The sequence below is a fragment of the Plecotus auritus genome (genome assembly GCF_963455305.1).
Source record: "Plecotus auritus genome assembly, chromosome: 3".
NCBI classification, from domain to species: Eukaryota; Metazoa; Chordata; class Mammalia; order Chiroptera; family Vespertilionidae; genus Plecotus; species Plecotus auritus.
The window spans coordinates 193,908,223-193,926,056 of record NC_137772.1 but is presented as its reverse complement, the minus strand read 5'-3'; the positions used below and the strand labels follow the sequence as shown (position 1 = coordinate 193,926,056).

The window sequence follows — 17,834 nt, the reverse complement described above, 5'->3', positions numbered from 1 at the left end:
CCCCTACTGGCCTGGTTGCCCCCAACTGCCCCCCCTGCCATCCTGGTTGCCCCTCACTGCCCCCCCACTGGCCTGGTAGCCCCCAACTTCCCCGCCTGCTGGCCTGGTTGCCCCATGCAGCCTGCTGTTCAGTCATTTGGTCACCCCTCACTACCCCCCCTGCTGGCCTGGTCACCCCACACAGCCCTCTATTCAGTTGTTTGGTCGTCCCTCACTAACCCCCTGCTGGCCTGGTCGCCCCACACAGCCCTGTACGGTCGTCCATTCGGTTGTTTTGGTTGTGACGGTCGCTTAGGCTCTTATATATACAGATATTGTGTGCATACTATATGTATAATACATAATTTTATAAAATATGTATATGTTATAAAACATGTAAATTTGTGAATCTACAACAGGAATATTTAATTTAAATATTTTAATCCTTTTAGGAAGTACTTGAAGTTCTAATAAGTCCTGTACAACCATGGGTTTTAACAATACTTACTAATTAGTTGATAGTTATGTGTCCTTATGTAGCCCAATATTATTTGCCATATTACGTGAAATATACTTGGACTTCTTTATACATGATTAACATCTATTCAAGGGAATAATAATATACATTTCCTGACCATGCTAAGTTACATATGTTTTTTTATTTAAGCAGTAAAGTGACCTAAATGATGAAAATTATTAAAATCCCGATTTCACAGATGAAGAAATTAAGGCAAGGAGACTTTATGTAACTTGCAAAAACCATACAGCTAACATGTGATGGAGGTGTAAAATAAACTTAAGCATTCTGACACCAAAGCCCAATGATAATGATAGCTATATGGCCTCCTTAGTAAGGTATCATGAAATCAGAGAAAGTACCAGAAACCAGCCATATCTTCATATGGAAAAATACTTAAAAGCTTAAGATTTAAACAGAGACTCATGGAAAAATTCAAACCTACATTTAAAAATATTAATTTAACAATAAAATTTGAAAGTTCATAGAGACAGACCATAGGGTTAATTTCCATTCCAAAATGCTTTATTGTTCCCAGGAACCTGCAGTCATACCTGATTGAGTTTCCTACTCAAAATTACAAACACTCCTGCCTGCCACCCAATAAAATCAGTATGTCATGGCTACAAGTGAGAACAAAAGATTAATATCCTATTAATCATATAATTATTTACCAATTCATCACAGTTTTCCATGTTAATATCACCATATAAGATGTTGACCCTGCCCTAACCGGTTTGGCTCAGTGGATAGAGTGTCGGCCTGCGGACTGAAGGGTCCCGGGTTCGATTCCGGTCAAGGGCATGTACCTTGGTTGCGGGCACATCCCCAGTGGGAGGTGTGCAGGAGGCAGCTGATCGATGTTTCTCTCCCATCGATGTTTCTAGCTCTCTATCCCTCTGCCTTCCTCTCTGTAAAATATCAATAAAATATATTCTAAAAAAAAAAAAAAAAAAAAGATGTTGACCCTGACATACTTAAAAATCACTATACTGTAAAGAGGCTTCCTGCCAAATTAAGACAACAAAAACTGATCAGATAAACTTTCTTTTTTTTAAAATATATTTTATTGATATTTTACAGAGAGGAAGGGAGAGGGATAGAGAGCTAGAAACATCGATGAGAGAGAAACATCGATCAGCTGCCTCCTGCACACCTCCCACTGGGGATGTGCCCGCAACCAAGGTACATGCCCTTGACCGGAATCGAACCCGGGACCCTTCAGTCCGCAGGCCGACACTCTATCCACTGAGCCAAACCGGTTTCGGCTGATCAGATAAACTTTCTGAGCAAAGATACGTCTGTCCACAAAGATATTATTTCCATAGGAATTCCATTGTAAAGGGCTTGAGAGAGAGATTTGAGAAATTTTACAGCTATACTTCTCACAGTAAGAAGTTTCCATGTATAATGTGCACTGGAAATTAGTATCTCTCAAAAACAGTTCCAACTGGCCTTTAGCAAGAAACCTTTTACAGAATTGCCCAGATATCTGGGTATCCACCACCTTGCACATCATCTTGTGCCATGCAAAAATGAACTCATTCAGAGAGGAGAAATTAGAAGTTTATAGCACAATCATGTTATTTATTTATAGTGTCTGCATTTCAGTAATATTTATTCAGTAACTAAAATAATGCCTGGCATAAAAGGTTGTAAAATACATTTGTTGAATGAATAAAGAATTGTCTTCCACTAAAATACATAATCCTATATAATACAAGGCTAATATACAAATCGACTGAACGGCGGAACGACCGGCTGCTATGACGTGCACTGACCACCAGGGGGCAGATGCTCAATGCAGGAGCTGCCTGCTGGTGGTCAGTGTCAGCCAGAAGCTGGGCTCACAGCTGGTGAGCGCATCGGGAGTGATGGGAGCCTCTCCTGCCTCCGCAGCAACTCTAAGGATGTCCAACTGAAGGACATCCCTGAGGGCTCCTGGACTGCGAGAGGGCGCAGGCCGGGCTGAGGGACTCCCCACCCCCGCAGTGCATGAATTTCTTGCACCAGACCTCTAGTGCGTTATAAAGTTCTGACAGTACTTTATTATGTAGAGCAATAGTAAAATTTGATGATTAATAGTGAGGTCTTTGGAACTGGACTGCCAGTTCTGCCACTCATTACCTTCAAGAAATTAGGCAACTGTTTCATTTTCTTCATTTGTGAAGAAATGGGATTAAAAAATAGGATTTTTGTGAGCCTAACTTTGGCACATAATAAGTCCATACTGAATGTTAGTGCTATCTCTATATCTGTCTCCATAAGTATATCTCTATATGAATAGAGAAAGACTTGGGATCACATCTTGTGGGTGAATTTTAAAAACTGTATGTAGTTTCAGCTGAGATGCAAAAGGGAAAGGTATTCCTACCCAACCACAAACTTCTTTAAACCCAGTAGATAAATTACAAGTACACAAGGTGGCATTTCAAAAAATAAATATAATTGTCCCTTTGAAACCTATAATCTCTAAAATAATCTATACAATCCTTAGTCAATGATCTTCATTTACAATAAATCTATGGGTGTTTTGGAGAAATTGACAGTATTCAGTGAGTAAATGATATAAGCATCTGTGCAAGTCAGTGTTACTACTAAAGCTTTTAAAAACGTGATATAGCCCCAACCGGTTTGGCTCAGTGGATAGAGTGTGGCACTGCAGATTGAAAGGTCCTGGGTTCGATTCCAGTCAAGGGGACATGCCCGGGTTGCAGGCTTGATTCCCATGGGGTCTGCAGGAGGCAGCCCATCAATGATTCTCTTTCATCGTTGATGTTTATATCGCTCCCTCCCTCTCTTTTCCTCTCTGAAATCAATAAAAATATATATATATATTTTAAAAGTGATATAATTTCACCTTTTTGTAGAAGAAAGCTAAGAAGGAAGACAGTTAATAAAATCTGAAGTCTTTCTGAAATTGCTACCCTACTAAGCTGTGAACTACTAGAATTTAGATACAGATAGGAGTTTTAATTTTCCTCCCTCCACAAGGGATAAAACAGCACCATCTAGTAGAAATATAATGTGAGCCACAAATATGAGCCTCACATGTAATTTGAAATGTTCTAGTTGCCACATTAAAAAAGTAATAAGAAACAGGTGAAAATAACTTTAATAACATTATTTAAATGGATATATCCAAATATAATAATTTTAACACATAATATTAAAAAACAGTAAGATATTTTACATTCTTACTTTCAAAATCTAGTGTGTATTTATGCTTACAGCAAATCTCAATGCAGACTGACTACATTTCAAGTGCTTCAATTGTGGCATGTGGCTAGTGGCTACAATATTGGAAAGCACAGATATAAATGGATTCTGAAAGCATTTCTTTATACTTTTTGCTAATCATATACTTATTCCTCAAGAGCTATAATGGTCTCAATATAGCTATGGAAATTCATTCAATCTAGATAAATTAATAAGCTAACATATCCTAATAGCTCAATTTTACTAATATTTAAAAATGCAAAATATATTTCAGCTAAGGAAAATAAAATAGATGAAATTACTTGGTCAAAATTTTATTTTTGTGTATTAAATGCTAAGTAACAGTCTATAATAGCTCTTATCAACTACTCTATAAATTTAAAATCATCTAGTATATAACACTTGCCAATATTCTTTTATTGAATATTTCTTCCACACCTTTAAGGTAAATGAAATGGGTGAAATAATTAGATTTTGCCTATAATTTACTATCTATGGCATGATTTTCCTTTACTGAACTGGTGATGAAACAGCACTGGTCTGATTTAATACTATAAATTCAGAACAAATGGGAAAGCATTAAATTCAGAAGTGCTTCTGGACCATTAACTCCCATGCTGATTTGACATGCACCATAGTACTCAGGCAACAGACTCAGGAATATAACCTATTCCTAAAGCAAACAGTACTTTATCTCATAACCATCTGGGGTTCCTGTCCTTAGGGCCACTTGTGTATTGTTGTCTGGTATATTTTAATATCCTGAGGTACAGCACTGAGACCTACTTTACTCACGAAACTCATTTTGCTAGAAAAAGAAGAGTGACACAGAAGAGATTATAGAGGGAACACAATTTTGGGTGAGGCCCTTGTTTTCATTATTTAGCTGAAGAAAATCATTGGTTATATATGCTTTCCAAACCTATGGTTTTTCTAAGGTACCAATAAAAGTGATACCATTCATAACATGGACAGTGGTCTCTTTCATATATTGCCTATAGTCGCAAACTTAAGTGCCAAGCAGATGGTTGAAATCTGTTTTGTATAAAATGTGTGCTTTTCCCCCCCAACTGTGTTCTTTGTATTCATATTCAGCCTAGGTTTTAGCCATCAAAACACTGGCACTATGTCGATCATTAGCAGCATTTCAGACAACTGGCAACTAAGGTATTCACTGTTCTCCACAAAATGTTCAGCTAATATTTCCCAGATGTATAATTAAGGCAAAAGATCATCTTCTTAAATTGGTATCAGCACTTGGATGGCTTCTGGCTTTCAACAGATTATTTTAATGGAAAACAATTTTATATCAAAAATAAGGGTTCTTTTTCTCAGCTGTTTCTGTTTGCATGTTATACAGCTACCCATAAAAAGAAATCTATAAATTTGCCCAAGCTTCACCTACAGTCTAAGGAATCAGGATCTAGCTAATGCAAAACCTCTCATGTTACTTTTACTATAAACTTCTATGATGTACTGGATTTGTATAGATAAGTTTCTTCAAGTTAATATTTCCTGATTTTCATAATATTTGTACGATACTTTGAAAAGCAATAGTGGGTGACCTGTTCCACCTGAACAGAAAATAACTCTGATTTTATTGTCCAATGATTTGTTCTATAAAATGATTTATTTTCATAATTATATACTAACAAGTGCATTTTAATTTGCATAGGTTTTAAAGCATGGGAATAAGATATATTAGCAAATGCATTATTTAAGTAGTTGATATACTGGTACTTCCAAAAACAACAGTTCCTGTATCAGATTTCCTACATATAAAGTGGAAAGAGATCTTTTTTTAGGATATTTCATTATTAGCAGCCAGCTGTCAGACAACTATGGCTATATTGTGGCTATTTAGGTACACGTTACCTGGAACCAATACTCATTAAGTGAATTCAACACAATTATAGTTGTATTAATTACAATTTTTTAAATAGGTCAATACATTTCTTTCAGATATTTTATATGCTAAAACAATGTTCAACTATCAGACTAGTATGTCATCAAACAAAAATATATAATTATTATTGATGTGCTGATCATTTTATATTTGCCAGAAATTCAACCTAATGTTCAAAGTTTGAATTCAGTGGCTTGCATTCAAAATTATCCAAATATCTTTCTAAATTTTCTAAGTTTAAGATGACTCATTAGCATTGAGGGATAATTAGTGCTATACTCATTTGAAAGCCTATTTTACAGATGCAAGGCTAAAACCCAAATAATTTGAGGGACTTACACATCACAAAGTTTTAATTCTTGATTTAGAAGCTGTAGGAACATATGCCAACTTTGTATATATCACTAAATGCCAGATGATAAAATACATTAGCAGTAAGTTGTACAGTTGAATGATTTCCAGATTTTCTTACTCATTTAACAGTAGGATATTTGCACATTTCCCTTTGGTCCTAGTTTTAAATGTACTTCTGGTTCAATAAGGCACTTTGCTGGTTGTTTGTCTTTTATAACCTTTATATCTATACTAAGAGAATAAAATAACACCAATTCTTTATTCCTAAATTCAAAGTAGAAACAATAGGATGTAAAAATGTATATTAAAATTATTAATCAAATAATTAATTTTAACATATTGCCAATTATATTGCTATCCCAAATATATGAATCTATATTAAAACTTGTAATTAGTTTATACAATGACTTCATGATACCATGCTCCTATTTTCAAGATATACATAATAAAGAAGGTGCTTGGATATGTAGTCAAAGATTATGTTGCTGATGCTATAACTACAATTTTTTTAAAACATTGTGTCTAAAAAAACATGTAATCTGCCAAATGTAAGATATTACCAATATGTGAACATTCTCCTCTGAAATAATACAGCTTTTTAAATGCACCTTTCATTGGTTGTTCCTCTACTACTTGCTTCATAGAGTTCAACATTTCTTTCCTTAAAATCGCCAACCATCAACTAATGCATATTAGGTTGGCTGGCCAGATGCTAAAGCTAATAATTGTCTAATTTATTTTGGAAACCACTTAAAATCTTTCTCTATCTATTTGTAATCTTAATTGATTGTGCAGTTTTCAAGTTCTACGTTTTATTTATTCATATAAAAACAATTACTGTTTATTGACCCAGTACTGTCCTAATGCTCTACTATTTTGTTATATTTAATCTTATTCTTAAGGTAGGTTTTCAGCACTTTGATGTAAAATGCGATTCTCATACTTTTCATATTCTCCCACAGTGTCTTTTCAGTAATTCATATGTAATTTATCTTTCACAATATTTGAAATAGTTGAGGATGGTGGTCTCATGCACCTGAGTTTCAAATACATAAAATATGAATCTTATCTTTTGAAGCACATAGCTTCTAAGTGATTCATAGCAAATTTGAGGACTTAATCCTAAATAAGAATTATACAGACTATTTAGACTTGAAACTCCTAAAACATACTATGGTTACTTGCTCTTGCACACCACCACCCAGCCGACAGGTAAGGTAAATGGAAAAGTGATTCCACACGCACAGGTTTGTTTTATGGGATATTCTACCTACAAAAAGCAGCATAAAGTCAAGAAGTCTGACCACTAGAGTAAAGAGCTAGGGATCTTCCAAATTTAGTTCGAGTGATAAAATTTGGAGATTTTGAGAAAGTTTAGAAATGATCCAGCCCATCTCTGCATTTCACAGATGCATACACTAAGAGCCAGAATCTCTTCTCAATCTGTAAGAAAGAACTAGAACTTGCGATTTCACATCCAGCTAATAACACTTCCTATTATGTTACGATTTCCCCCAAAACCAATGATGATACTGAAAAATGTATATTTTTATCAGAAAGGAGTAAATTGTTGTATGCTTCAGCAGCAAACACTCAAAATCCACAAAAAAAAATGTCTATTTGATATGTATGCCTTAGATCACTAACACTCAACTTCCTCACCTCAACCTGAAATCTCAAATTTTATGCAAGCAAATGTTGACTTACCCAACTTCTTGAATTCAAATTTTCTATCAAATACGTATCACAATGCCACCTTCAGATTTTTTAATGCTAGAATACTATTATATGTCCCTTATAGCTCATGCCAAAAGATCCTTTGTTACAAATGAGAGTGGGAATGGATCTTGTTTGTATTCCTATGAAATATTTCTTTCTTTCAAGATTTTCTCCCCAAAACTGCAGCTTCTTCAGTATTTAGTAGGATTTATTCAAAATCAATTTATTCAAAATCAATTACTCTATAAGTGAAAAAGTTCCTCCTAATTTCCAAACTTCTGTTATGTGTAAGTGTGTATAGCTATTACATCCCACAAAATAAGTACTTCACATTACTATTACTAATGCCCAATTATGCTTTAAATTACTCTATATATTCTGCTCCTTCACTCTGAAACTTTAAGTTGCTCTCAAGATCTTCTGGATATGCTTTTATTTTTCCAGAAGAATGCTTTTTAAAAGCATTAAATATTCCTAAACTGTTTGTAGATCAAATTAGATTCATTTTACTGTTCCAATAATGCTAAATTTTCAATAAACAATTACACTACCAAGTTTATACCCCATAATCCTTAGGACTCTAAAAACAATATCTTTTTTTAAAATTTCCTAAATTCTAGCTATGTTTATGACTCAAGGGAAATAGTTCATGCCTTAGCAATAGCATGTATTGTTATCTGTTTCTCCATTCAGGTGTTCTGTTTGATTAATGGTCTTTAGAATATTACACAAAAGTTTTCTTCACATCCTGATGACACCATGGGAGAGATGACAATCTGAATCTTATAGTGTATATTTGATTATCGCTCATTCAAAGTCAAAGTTGAATTGGTGAATGAATTAGTTTCAAAAATTAAATAGTTTGATCACCAGTAAATTTCTTTCTCTACTAAAGAATAGGAACACTATACATTATCTTAACAAGTCTTCAACATATATCTCTCTTAGTGCAGATAAAGAAGAAAAAAATAAATATTAACATTAGTTTTATGTGGTATCATCCTGCAAACTGTCTTCAAACATATTATGAAACTCAATAGCAAATAAATAAAAGGGGGGTGTTGAAACAAAGGGATGACAGGAAAGGAGTAAAAAAAGTCTTTGGACTTTGTAAATTATTACCCAACATACTCTGGCCCAGGTAAATAACCAAAGGAAAAAGTTGTGGGCAAACAAGTAATACTTTAGCTCAATAAGTAGCATAAAAATGTGTTAGAACTTTATCAAGCAACCTATATTAACTGCGAATAAAAAATTAATATCATAAATAAAGCATTACTTTTGTTCATTCTGTGTTCTCTGATGTGAAGGCGTATTTCTCATTTTCAGTGTTTGTGTTTCTTTTTCACTAGAATGCCCTTTTATTAGATAAATAGGAAATTGTTTAAAATAAAAAGTCAACAGATTATATGTGAAAATTCCATAACAACTTCATAAACAACCTACCACCTTGGTATCTTCATCCTAATTAACATAAAAACAAAACTGAACCAAAATCAGTACTAATGTAAACGATTTACTACATTTAAAAAATGCATTTTAATTAAAACATACCAGGAAAATACTAATTGGACCTATATTTTCTTTTACTACAGGATTAAAAATAATCAACGTGCAAAGCAGACTAACCTTTTCCTTTCTGTCCTCAATAATATTCCTGAAGCCCTAAAGGAGAGAACACATCCTTTATGAAATTGCTGCTCAGTGTCCCAACTGATCTAACTCTCTTAAACTATCAATATACAAATCTTATACAGTTTTGAGGGTGACTTTTTTTTCTGGCCCTACAAAATGAACTTCATTTCTTCAAAATACATCTTTTCTCAATGCATCTGATTATTAGGTTTTGGTGTGACAGAAATGACTGGGATGAGTAGAGCAGAAACGTATGCACAGAACACAATGAACCCCTATGCATCTCCACAATAAGAAACATTAAAAATGAAGCTACTAATACATCTTAAGAGATCATACCTTCTGTTTTTTTAACATTTTCTTTCCTAAAAAAAACAACACATTCTCTCAAAGATGTGAAGAGCAGAAATAGATACACTGTTACATATGAAAGTTTCAACGGGTTTGCTTCCAGAAGTATTTCTTTATAGTGTTCCTCTTACCTACAGTATGTGTTGGCACTGGCAGGTAGCCCTAGTAATTCGTAGCCAAATTATTTTTGTCCCTGAAGTACGAGAATTCTACATAGCACATGAATGAGACATGGTTTACTAGTTTACACACATCTTTATAACTGCAAAAAACCAAAACTCATTCACAAATGCTTTCATTTCAGCAAAGAGAAGGGCTACAGAACACCAGAGATATCCAGTTTGAATTCCTGGTCCTTATTCTCCATGAGAAAATGAAGACATAAAAACCTTAACTTCAATAAAGAACTTTGGTCCTTAATGCAAGAAAAAGCAAAAGATTTCTGTACACCACACTCTACATTACATTTAAGTCAAGACATTTCAGTATAAAGAATTAAGAAAAAATACATCATTTAGTAATAAGCCTAAATGTCTCCACATCAGAATTCATCACAACCGCATAGCAGGTTTAGATAATGTGGTTCACAGTACTAGCATCCTTATGCTGCATGATCACCAGCTACATTGATACACTGCTGGACCACCTTCAATCAGTTATAGAGAAAAACAGGAAGATGAAATAAGCAACACTTAGAAATAAACATATAACACAAGTGATGATTCAGCCACAGCAAAAAATAAAAGAAAAATCTCTCAAATCTAAGGCAAGACAAAACTAAAGAGCCAAGTGCCTGAAATGTTACTTAAATAATAGAAAGAGAGATTCGAAACACAGTGAGCCAAGTTCAGGTTTGAATTGATTTAAAGTTAGACACTGATTTCAAATGTCTATGAACATCTACAAGCTTTTGTTTTTAATTTTCCTTCTGTCATGTTTTATGGGTAAGAAAAACTCCTTAAACTACCTTGTAATAGATTAATTGCTTTCAAGCTGGGTGACAAAAGGGCATAATGACCGGAAAAAAAAAATGATACAGAAGAAACAGAAAAGGCATGTTAACAAGTTTATCAACAAACCTGGGTAATTCTCATGAAGTACCGATTAAAGCTCAGTGGTTCTAAACTGGCAGCATTCAAGTTGGGTTCATATTTGGGTTTTTTGTTTTGTTTGTTTTTTTAAACCACCTGTCCTAAAACGACATTGTTTATGCTAATTATCTTTGTTTATGCCACAATTCTGCTTGTTTACTACATTCTTTTAAAATACCATATCCCTCTAAACAGTTCTCACCAGAATTCTTCTCAATCCTGTTCCGGTCTGGTCCTCCTCGGCAGCCCAGAGCAGAACGCAGCTCTACAATGAAGGCGCAAGAGCTGGGAACAACTTGGAGTCTCTGACTCCTCAGGCTGGCAAAGGCTGGGAGGACTGCTGAGGTTTCACTCAGGCTCCAACGGAACAGGATACTGAATGTGTAGAAATGCAACACCCCCCTATTGGACAAGCAGAACCATACACAACTGTGTCTCCAGAGGAGACGTATAAAACTCTCTCAACTAGTAAGTGAAGAGAGGAACAGCTAATTCTAAAGGGAAAGGAGACCGGCTATCAAACTGCAGGAGAAAACACATAAGATAAAAGAGACAGAAAGAGGTCTTCTCCTGAACCATGATCAGGTCTTGATTAAAAGGAAGGGATGTGTAGCATCCTCCTAAAGGGTGTGTAAATAAATACTGTTCCCTGAAGGAACACAGTATAGTCTTTAAATGTTTTCTTTTCTAGCAACGCCACTCATTCGTCTATGTCACACTATAGGCTAGCAATACCACTACGTGTAGTTCACATTCGCATGTTGTGTTTAATATAAGTGATGATGCTATCAATTGATGAACAGGAAAGGGCGGAATGAATGAGGCAAGAAAGAATTTACTATGTTTTAGCCCATTTCTTGTTCAACAATTTTTTTTTCCATTAGAAGGAAAGTATTCCATGCTGTGGTTAAATCTATGAACATCTTTTTATCTGATTGCCATCATCTGGGTCAGAGAACTGACATAATAAACTATATGTGAATTAGTTAGTACAACAGAAATGTATTAGTTTATTTCCCATCTTATTAGTTAACCTCATTGAAATGATAAATGAATAACAAATTATAGAAGAAAGCAAAAATCCATCATTATGCTTAGTTAATTTATAAAAAGGAAGGTGTTCAACCTACAGAATACATAACTGCGTTATGCATATACTCCTTAGGAGGCTGGAGAATTGACAGTGGAAACAATAGATAATAAAGATCAGATTTTATCCATAAATGCACTTTTGTTTTTTAAATGTGTTATAAATGTAATCCATTTGAAATAGCTCCCAGCTCTGTGGAGAAGTAATGTGCTGAACTATTAGAATAGGTCATTTAATTTGCCTCTCAGGTCTGATGCATATACAGATTTAAGTTAAAACTCCCTAAGAGCAGGTAAATACTTTGTCATCTGCTTATTATATTTGAGAAACATGTGAAGTAATCATAACATTCACACATTTCTATATCTGTTAATCTGCTCAACACTGAGCAGTATATAACGCCACCTGACATTTAACCCTTACTTGTCTTGGTAATCAGTCAGGTCTCTGCTAAGCCTTCAGGACCGTCCTCCAGTGTGAGTGTGACAGAAGTGCAGTTTGCCCATTGCTTCAAGCAAGCTGCATTCCAAGCTACTATTATAGCTCAGTTAACTTGCAGGCTTACTGAGAAGGTAATTAAAATCTATAATCAATGATAGGCACCTTTTCCTCTACAAAGTGTTAGTAAATAAAAAGTAATAAAGTGAACAAAGGCAGATATCAGAACATCCCGAAGACATAATGTCAAAGTTACAGGTTTACAGTTGCCTTCAGGTGATAGAATGTGATCAGGTAACTTTCCTTCGATTCACAGCTAAAGATTACCTGCTAACACGACTGTCTTATCAAATGAGTACAATTATTTTTTTAAGTCCCTAATTAAGTCGCATAAATCTGTCTGAGTAATAAGTATTTTATAACTATGGCCAAACTTTAGGTAATTAAAGTACTGCTAATGTCAGAGGGATCCTTGTAGACCGCTAATACTAATTTTTCATGGTAGTTTAACAAATTAGTTTTTCATAATACCTTCTGTAGGAGGCTTCAGAAAACACTTAAAAGTTTCTTAATGTGAAAAAAAATTGTCCCTTTAGTCAATATGACCACAAATAAATATGATAGGTATATAAGTTAGATTTTCATTACAGAAGAGTAAAACCTTGTGACTGAGTAAAATACGCAATCTGTTGTCTGCACCCGTTTTGAGAGAAGCAATCAAGTAGGTGATACTATGAACTTAATTTGTTGCATCCTACTACGTTCAATCCCAATTTTTCTATTTATTATGAAACTGTTTTCTTAAGCTATCATCTTACACTTGCTTTTTACTGAAGTCTCTAACGTAAAGCAGTTGGAAAGTGACAAGTAGTTTAGTCATAACACTATTATATTATCAAATAGAATAAATATAAAGGAAAGAAAGAGAATACAATTTTAATGATAGTATCAAAAACTCATTTTTTCATTCATCAGAAATAAACTAATATTAATATTTAAGGCAAAATTTAAATATTTTCATTCTAGTAATATGAAAAAAAGCTATTCCTAAAGGAAAATTCTTACCTCACAATTTTTTATTTTTTTATTTTCAGAGAAATAATATAACTTCACTATCTTCATTTAAAAATTTTTAGGAGAGTTCAGACTTTCATTCTTTTATGATGCTATTGCTAACGTTTAGACCATGTTGCCAATTATGTTCCCTCTAAATTGCTTACAAACAATTCCTTAGGATATACCTCGCCTATTCACCTCTCACCTGAGAATTGTGTTTTTCATTAGTCATAATCAATTATGACAAGGACGCTTGCAAGGAAAAATAAAATAATTCTTCTTTACATTTTAGAATCACTCTTTACCTCCTGAACATTTTTTAACAATGAAATTGCTACTAGTTTTGAATTTAACAACTGCATATTAGTCTGACAGTATTGATAATACACACATAACATGTATAAATCCAAATTTTGATTCTGATTTTTAAGTTTTGAATATTCCTTAAAGTCCCAACTAGTCTACAGGTTGCAGAGAATAGCAGAAGATGGACATGACTCTACAAATAAAATTAGATAAAAAGATCACATAAAACTTCCAAAATACATGACCCCTAAGAAACTTGTTTATAACCTCCAGAGCAAAGTTCTCTATCTCACAAAGAAGTTTAGAAGTCTTTCCTTCAGATTTCAGACTAAGTTTGAGTGAACAACTATAGCAGGTGAGTAAATAGAATAAAAATCAGCACTTGATAGAAAAACCCTACTTATTCAATGAAAGTTGCAAATATTTGAAAAATGCAAAGAAAACCTGACTCTATGTGATAGTATAGTTATAGAATATATACCTCCTCTGGAGAATATATGTATTCACTATTGAATCTGCAAGTTATATACTCTATGTGGATGACTACATCTATACCCACTCATACACATTCAATGTAAATAAATAGCAATGATTTATTGAGATTTTTGTATATATTACCAAGTATAACCGTAGGGGAAATTATTAAGACATTTTATATTATATGACAGTTTTCAAAATTATTTTAGCTACTAATATTGCCACACATGCTGTCTATACTAACAACTCTATTGATTATCACTTGCTTATTTAATTAGCCAGTTAGAAAAGCATGCCTCTAGGTGACAACAACAACAAAAAGAAATTCTCATCCGGAGGAAAAAAAAAATTGTGAAGAGATGTGAGCATCAGAATAAGGAAAAGTAAAAGTTTAGTTTGAAAGAGATAACTGAAAAAATACAAATAAAGTTCACAGCAGGAAAGCTTGCCTATATAGAGAAATAGGCTACAGCCTGTTAATATGTAACTACCTTTTTATAAGAACAGTCTGTTAACATGCTTACGAATCAGACTCAGGAGTTTTATTTTCAAAAGTATAGAGTTGAAGAATACTGTTATTTCAGTGGTACCCTGAGCACATGCTGGGAAAGTTACTATTGTATATTAACAAACTGCTACATTAAAGCAATATTATATTCCAATATTAATAACATCAGCATATACATATGAAATAGGCTGTATTTGCAAACAAAAGCTATTTGAAAGAGTTAATGTATAAAACTTGAAAAGATAAATTCAAGCTATTAAGAACACTCAATCTTTCACTGAAATTATCTAGTGAGGATTCACCTTAATTAAAAAAAAGATGAAGAATAAATGAAAGAAAGAAGACAGTATTAAAGTGTATATGTTGGCTATTTTACTTTCTTCCCTGATCTGATATTGGTTTCTCTAATTTTGGCCACATCAAACATTATTTTATTCTTAATACCCTTCTCTTCAATTGCTTCACTTCTAGAATGTTTTAATCTTTGTCTTTTCTTTTTTCATCTTTTCATATCAAATTCAGTTGTTTGAGCGATGAACAGCTTGACTTAGCATATTTTTAACCAGCTGGTCTAGCACCTAGCTTGCATTGCATAGTCAGATACAACAAATGTTTATACAGAAGGTAGCTTTCATGAAATTGAAAAAAAAGCCTGGGTATTATGCATCCTGGCTTTTTTTAGCTTTTTTTAAAAAAATTCACCATACAGAATACAAAGTTTGAATTCTTTTTAATGGCAAACAAAATTCTATTTATAGTTCTAAAAATGAACTTATGCTGGGATAAGAACTCAAATTTTAAAAAATTTCAATGTGAACTTATAGAAACACTAAGAAGGCTAAAATTCTTGCAAAGCCCTGCTTCACTTACATCAACATCAAATAGAAGGATATTGCACATATTTATTCAAATAGGAACTAGTTAATTACAAATACACATATTCCCATTAGAGCAAAAGGGGATATATTGTAAATCAAAATTTAGTTTAAGACAGCAGTGCATAAAGTGGTCACAAAAACTTAGAAAGGGATCATCCCATTTCCCTTTTTTTTTGACATTTCAAAAGTAATCTAAGGGGTTGCTGCAATATTAAATATTCTTTAAAATAATCTGCTCTCTTATATCAACAAAAGGTCATGTGCTTTACTGAGCAGCTTCCAAAGTTTTACGAAGGATCACATAGGAACTTACAGCCTCCGTTTGAACCACCATTAAAATCTTCTGTCACCCCAGGAATTGCCAGACAGAGATGTTGAAAATGGTTAACAACTCTGCACAAAAACAGTTAAAAAGGTGTAGAAGGGAAGAAAAATATCAATGAAGGAAGAAAGTAAGAGAGTGAATGAGAAAGAGAAAAGAAGCCAGTGAGGGAGAGAGAGAGATGCTTAATGTTCATTTAATTTCCTGTTATAGGACGCAACCTAAAAACACTGAAATCTCAGAGACTTTACAAATCAGTTCAATTTGGTCCGGGCAATCACCACCAAAAATCAGCTAACAAGATTGCAGAAACACTGAGCTAAAAAGCTTTCCTAACAAACAGAGCAGCATCTTCCAATTGATTCAGAGACGACTGTAAAATGGGAGAGTTGTACTTCAATATATTAGGGGGTAAAAACTGTACTCACCTTTCAAACTCCTGAGGTAAATCAGGGTCAGTAAGCATGCTGGAAAAGCACAATTTCCCTTTGTCACAGCAGCCACCTATGATCGTCTCCAACTGAACCTGTCAAGTGAGTCCAAACCTTCTAAACCAATTGATTTTCTCTTCTCTCTCTCTCTCTTTCTCTCTCCCTCTCTCTCAATCTCTCTCTCTTTTCCCCCTCATCCCCCCTCCCTCTCCTAGGACTCCTTGACCAGTCTCTTAAAGGGGTAGCGCACTTCCAACAGCGGAGTCTGGCTGCTCCCCCCTCCACGGGGCTGCATGCTCTTTAGGGCTGCAAGGCACTAGACAACCTCAGGGTGCCTGTCCTTTCCTTTTAATTCTCTCTTCTAGACATCACCGAATGTGAGGAGTCAACTCCTTTAACACATCTCCCATACTCTCTCTCCTCTAAATAATAAAAGTCTGTCTCACACACACACATACACACACACACACACACACAGCATGGTTTTTTCTAAAATGCATTTGCTGCTGATTAAAAGAGAAATCTGTACACTAGCAGAACCCCGGTCAAACTGCATTATTAACTTACTAAGCAAAGAAATTATAGTAATAGCATTTTTTACACAAAGAATTGTTATTCCTTCTCACCCCTTCCTAGGCTCTCTCTGTGAGCACACGGAAACACACACACACACACACACACACACACACACACACACACTCGCACACAACAATCAGGCATTGTTCTGAGGGAAGAAAAGCAACTTTGACAGATTGAAATATAGCAGAGGCCCCTTCAAGGAAACCTGTAAACAACTTGTCACTCACTCTGTCCGTCTCACTGTTCGCTCGTGCTTTCCACAAAGTGGTGCGAACGTCCTGGCAACCCAAGCAAAGTTTCCTCAGCTCCAAACTCCATAAAACGCGGTGTGCGATGCGGAGGGGAATAGGTATCCACATGCCAAAATCACACGCGCGCGTGTACCACACACACACACACACACACACACGCACGCACACACGCGCACACACACACACACACACACACACACACGAGGAAACAAAAAGCGCAAACCAAACAACAAAAACAAAAAGAAAACAAAAAGATGGGACCAGCAAACTGTCCTGCCTGGGACTGCTGGGAGGTCAGGGCTGGGAAGCGCTCCCCTGGCTGGGGATCTCTTTAATTTCCTCTGCCCAGGCAGCCACAGATAACAAGGTGGACAAACTATGGCTTTACAGATCCTAGGCTGGCTGGCAAGGCACAGCCTCCATAGCAGTTCCAATTATCTAGATAAAAATCTGGCAGGCGAGGAAGGTAATCAGGTAATGTACCTTTGACATGAAATGACAGAGGCACATACACCACATACACACAGAGAGAGACACTTACACAGACACGCACGCAGAGCTGGTGGCTGCCCCGCGCACCGCAGCATCTGGTCAGGGAGTAAGCACACACTCACCAACACGAGATAGTGTGCATTCTTCACACACACACACACACACACACTCACACACACTCACACACTCAGTCACTCACACACGCTCTCCACTCCTACTGGGAGGGTTCATTCTG

At 35.1% G+C, this 17,834-nt stretch overlaps 1 protein-coding gene across 1 annotated transcript in view; it reads right to left on the bottom strand.

Annotated features, from left to right (window-relative positions):
* SOX5 (SRY-box transcription factor 5) overlaps positions 1–16,414 on the bottom strand; it is a 403,151-nt gene extending 386,737 nt beyond the window's left edge. The window contains exon 1 of the mRNA XM_080660592.1: positions 16,275–16,414. Coding sequence (XP_080516718.1) covers positions 16,275–16,312 — 38 coding nt within the window. The 5' untranslated portion in view covers positions 16,313–16,414. The remainder of the gene's footprint in view (positions 1–16,274) is intronic.
* Positions 16,415–17,834: the final 1,420 nt, after the last annotated feature.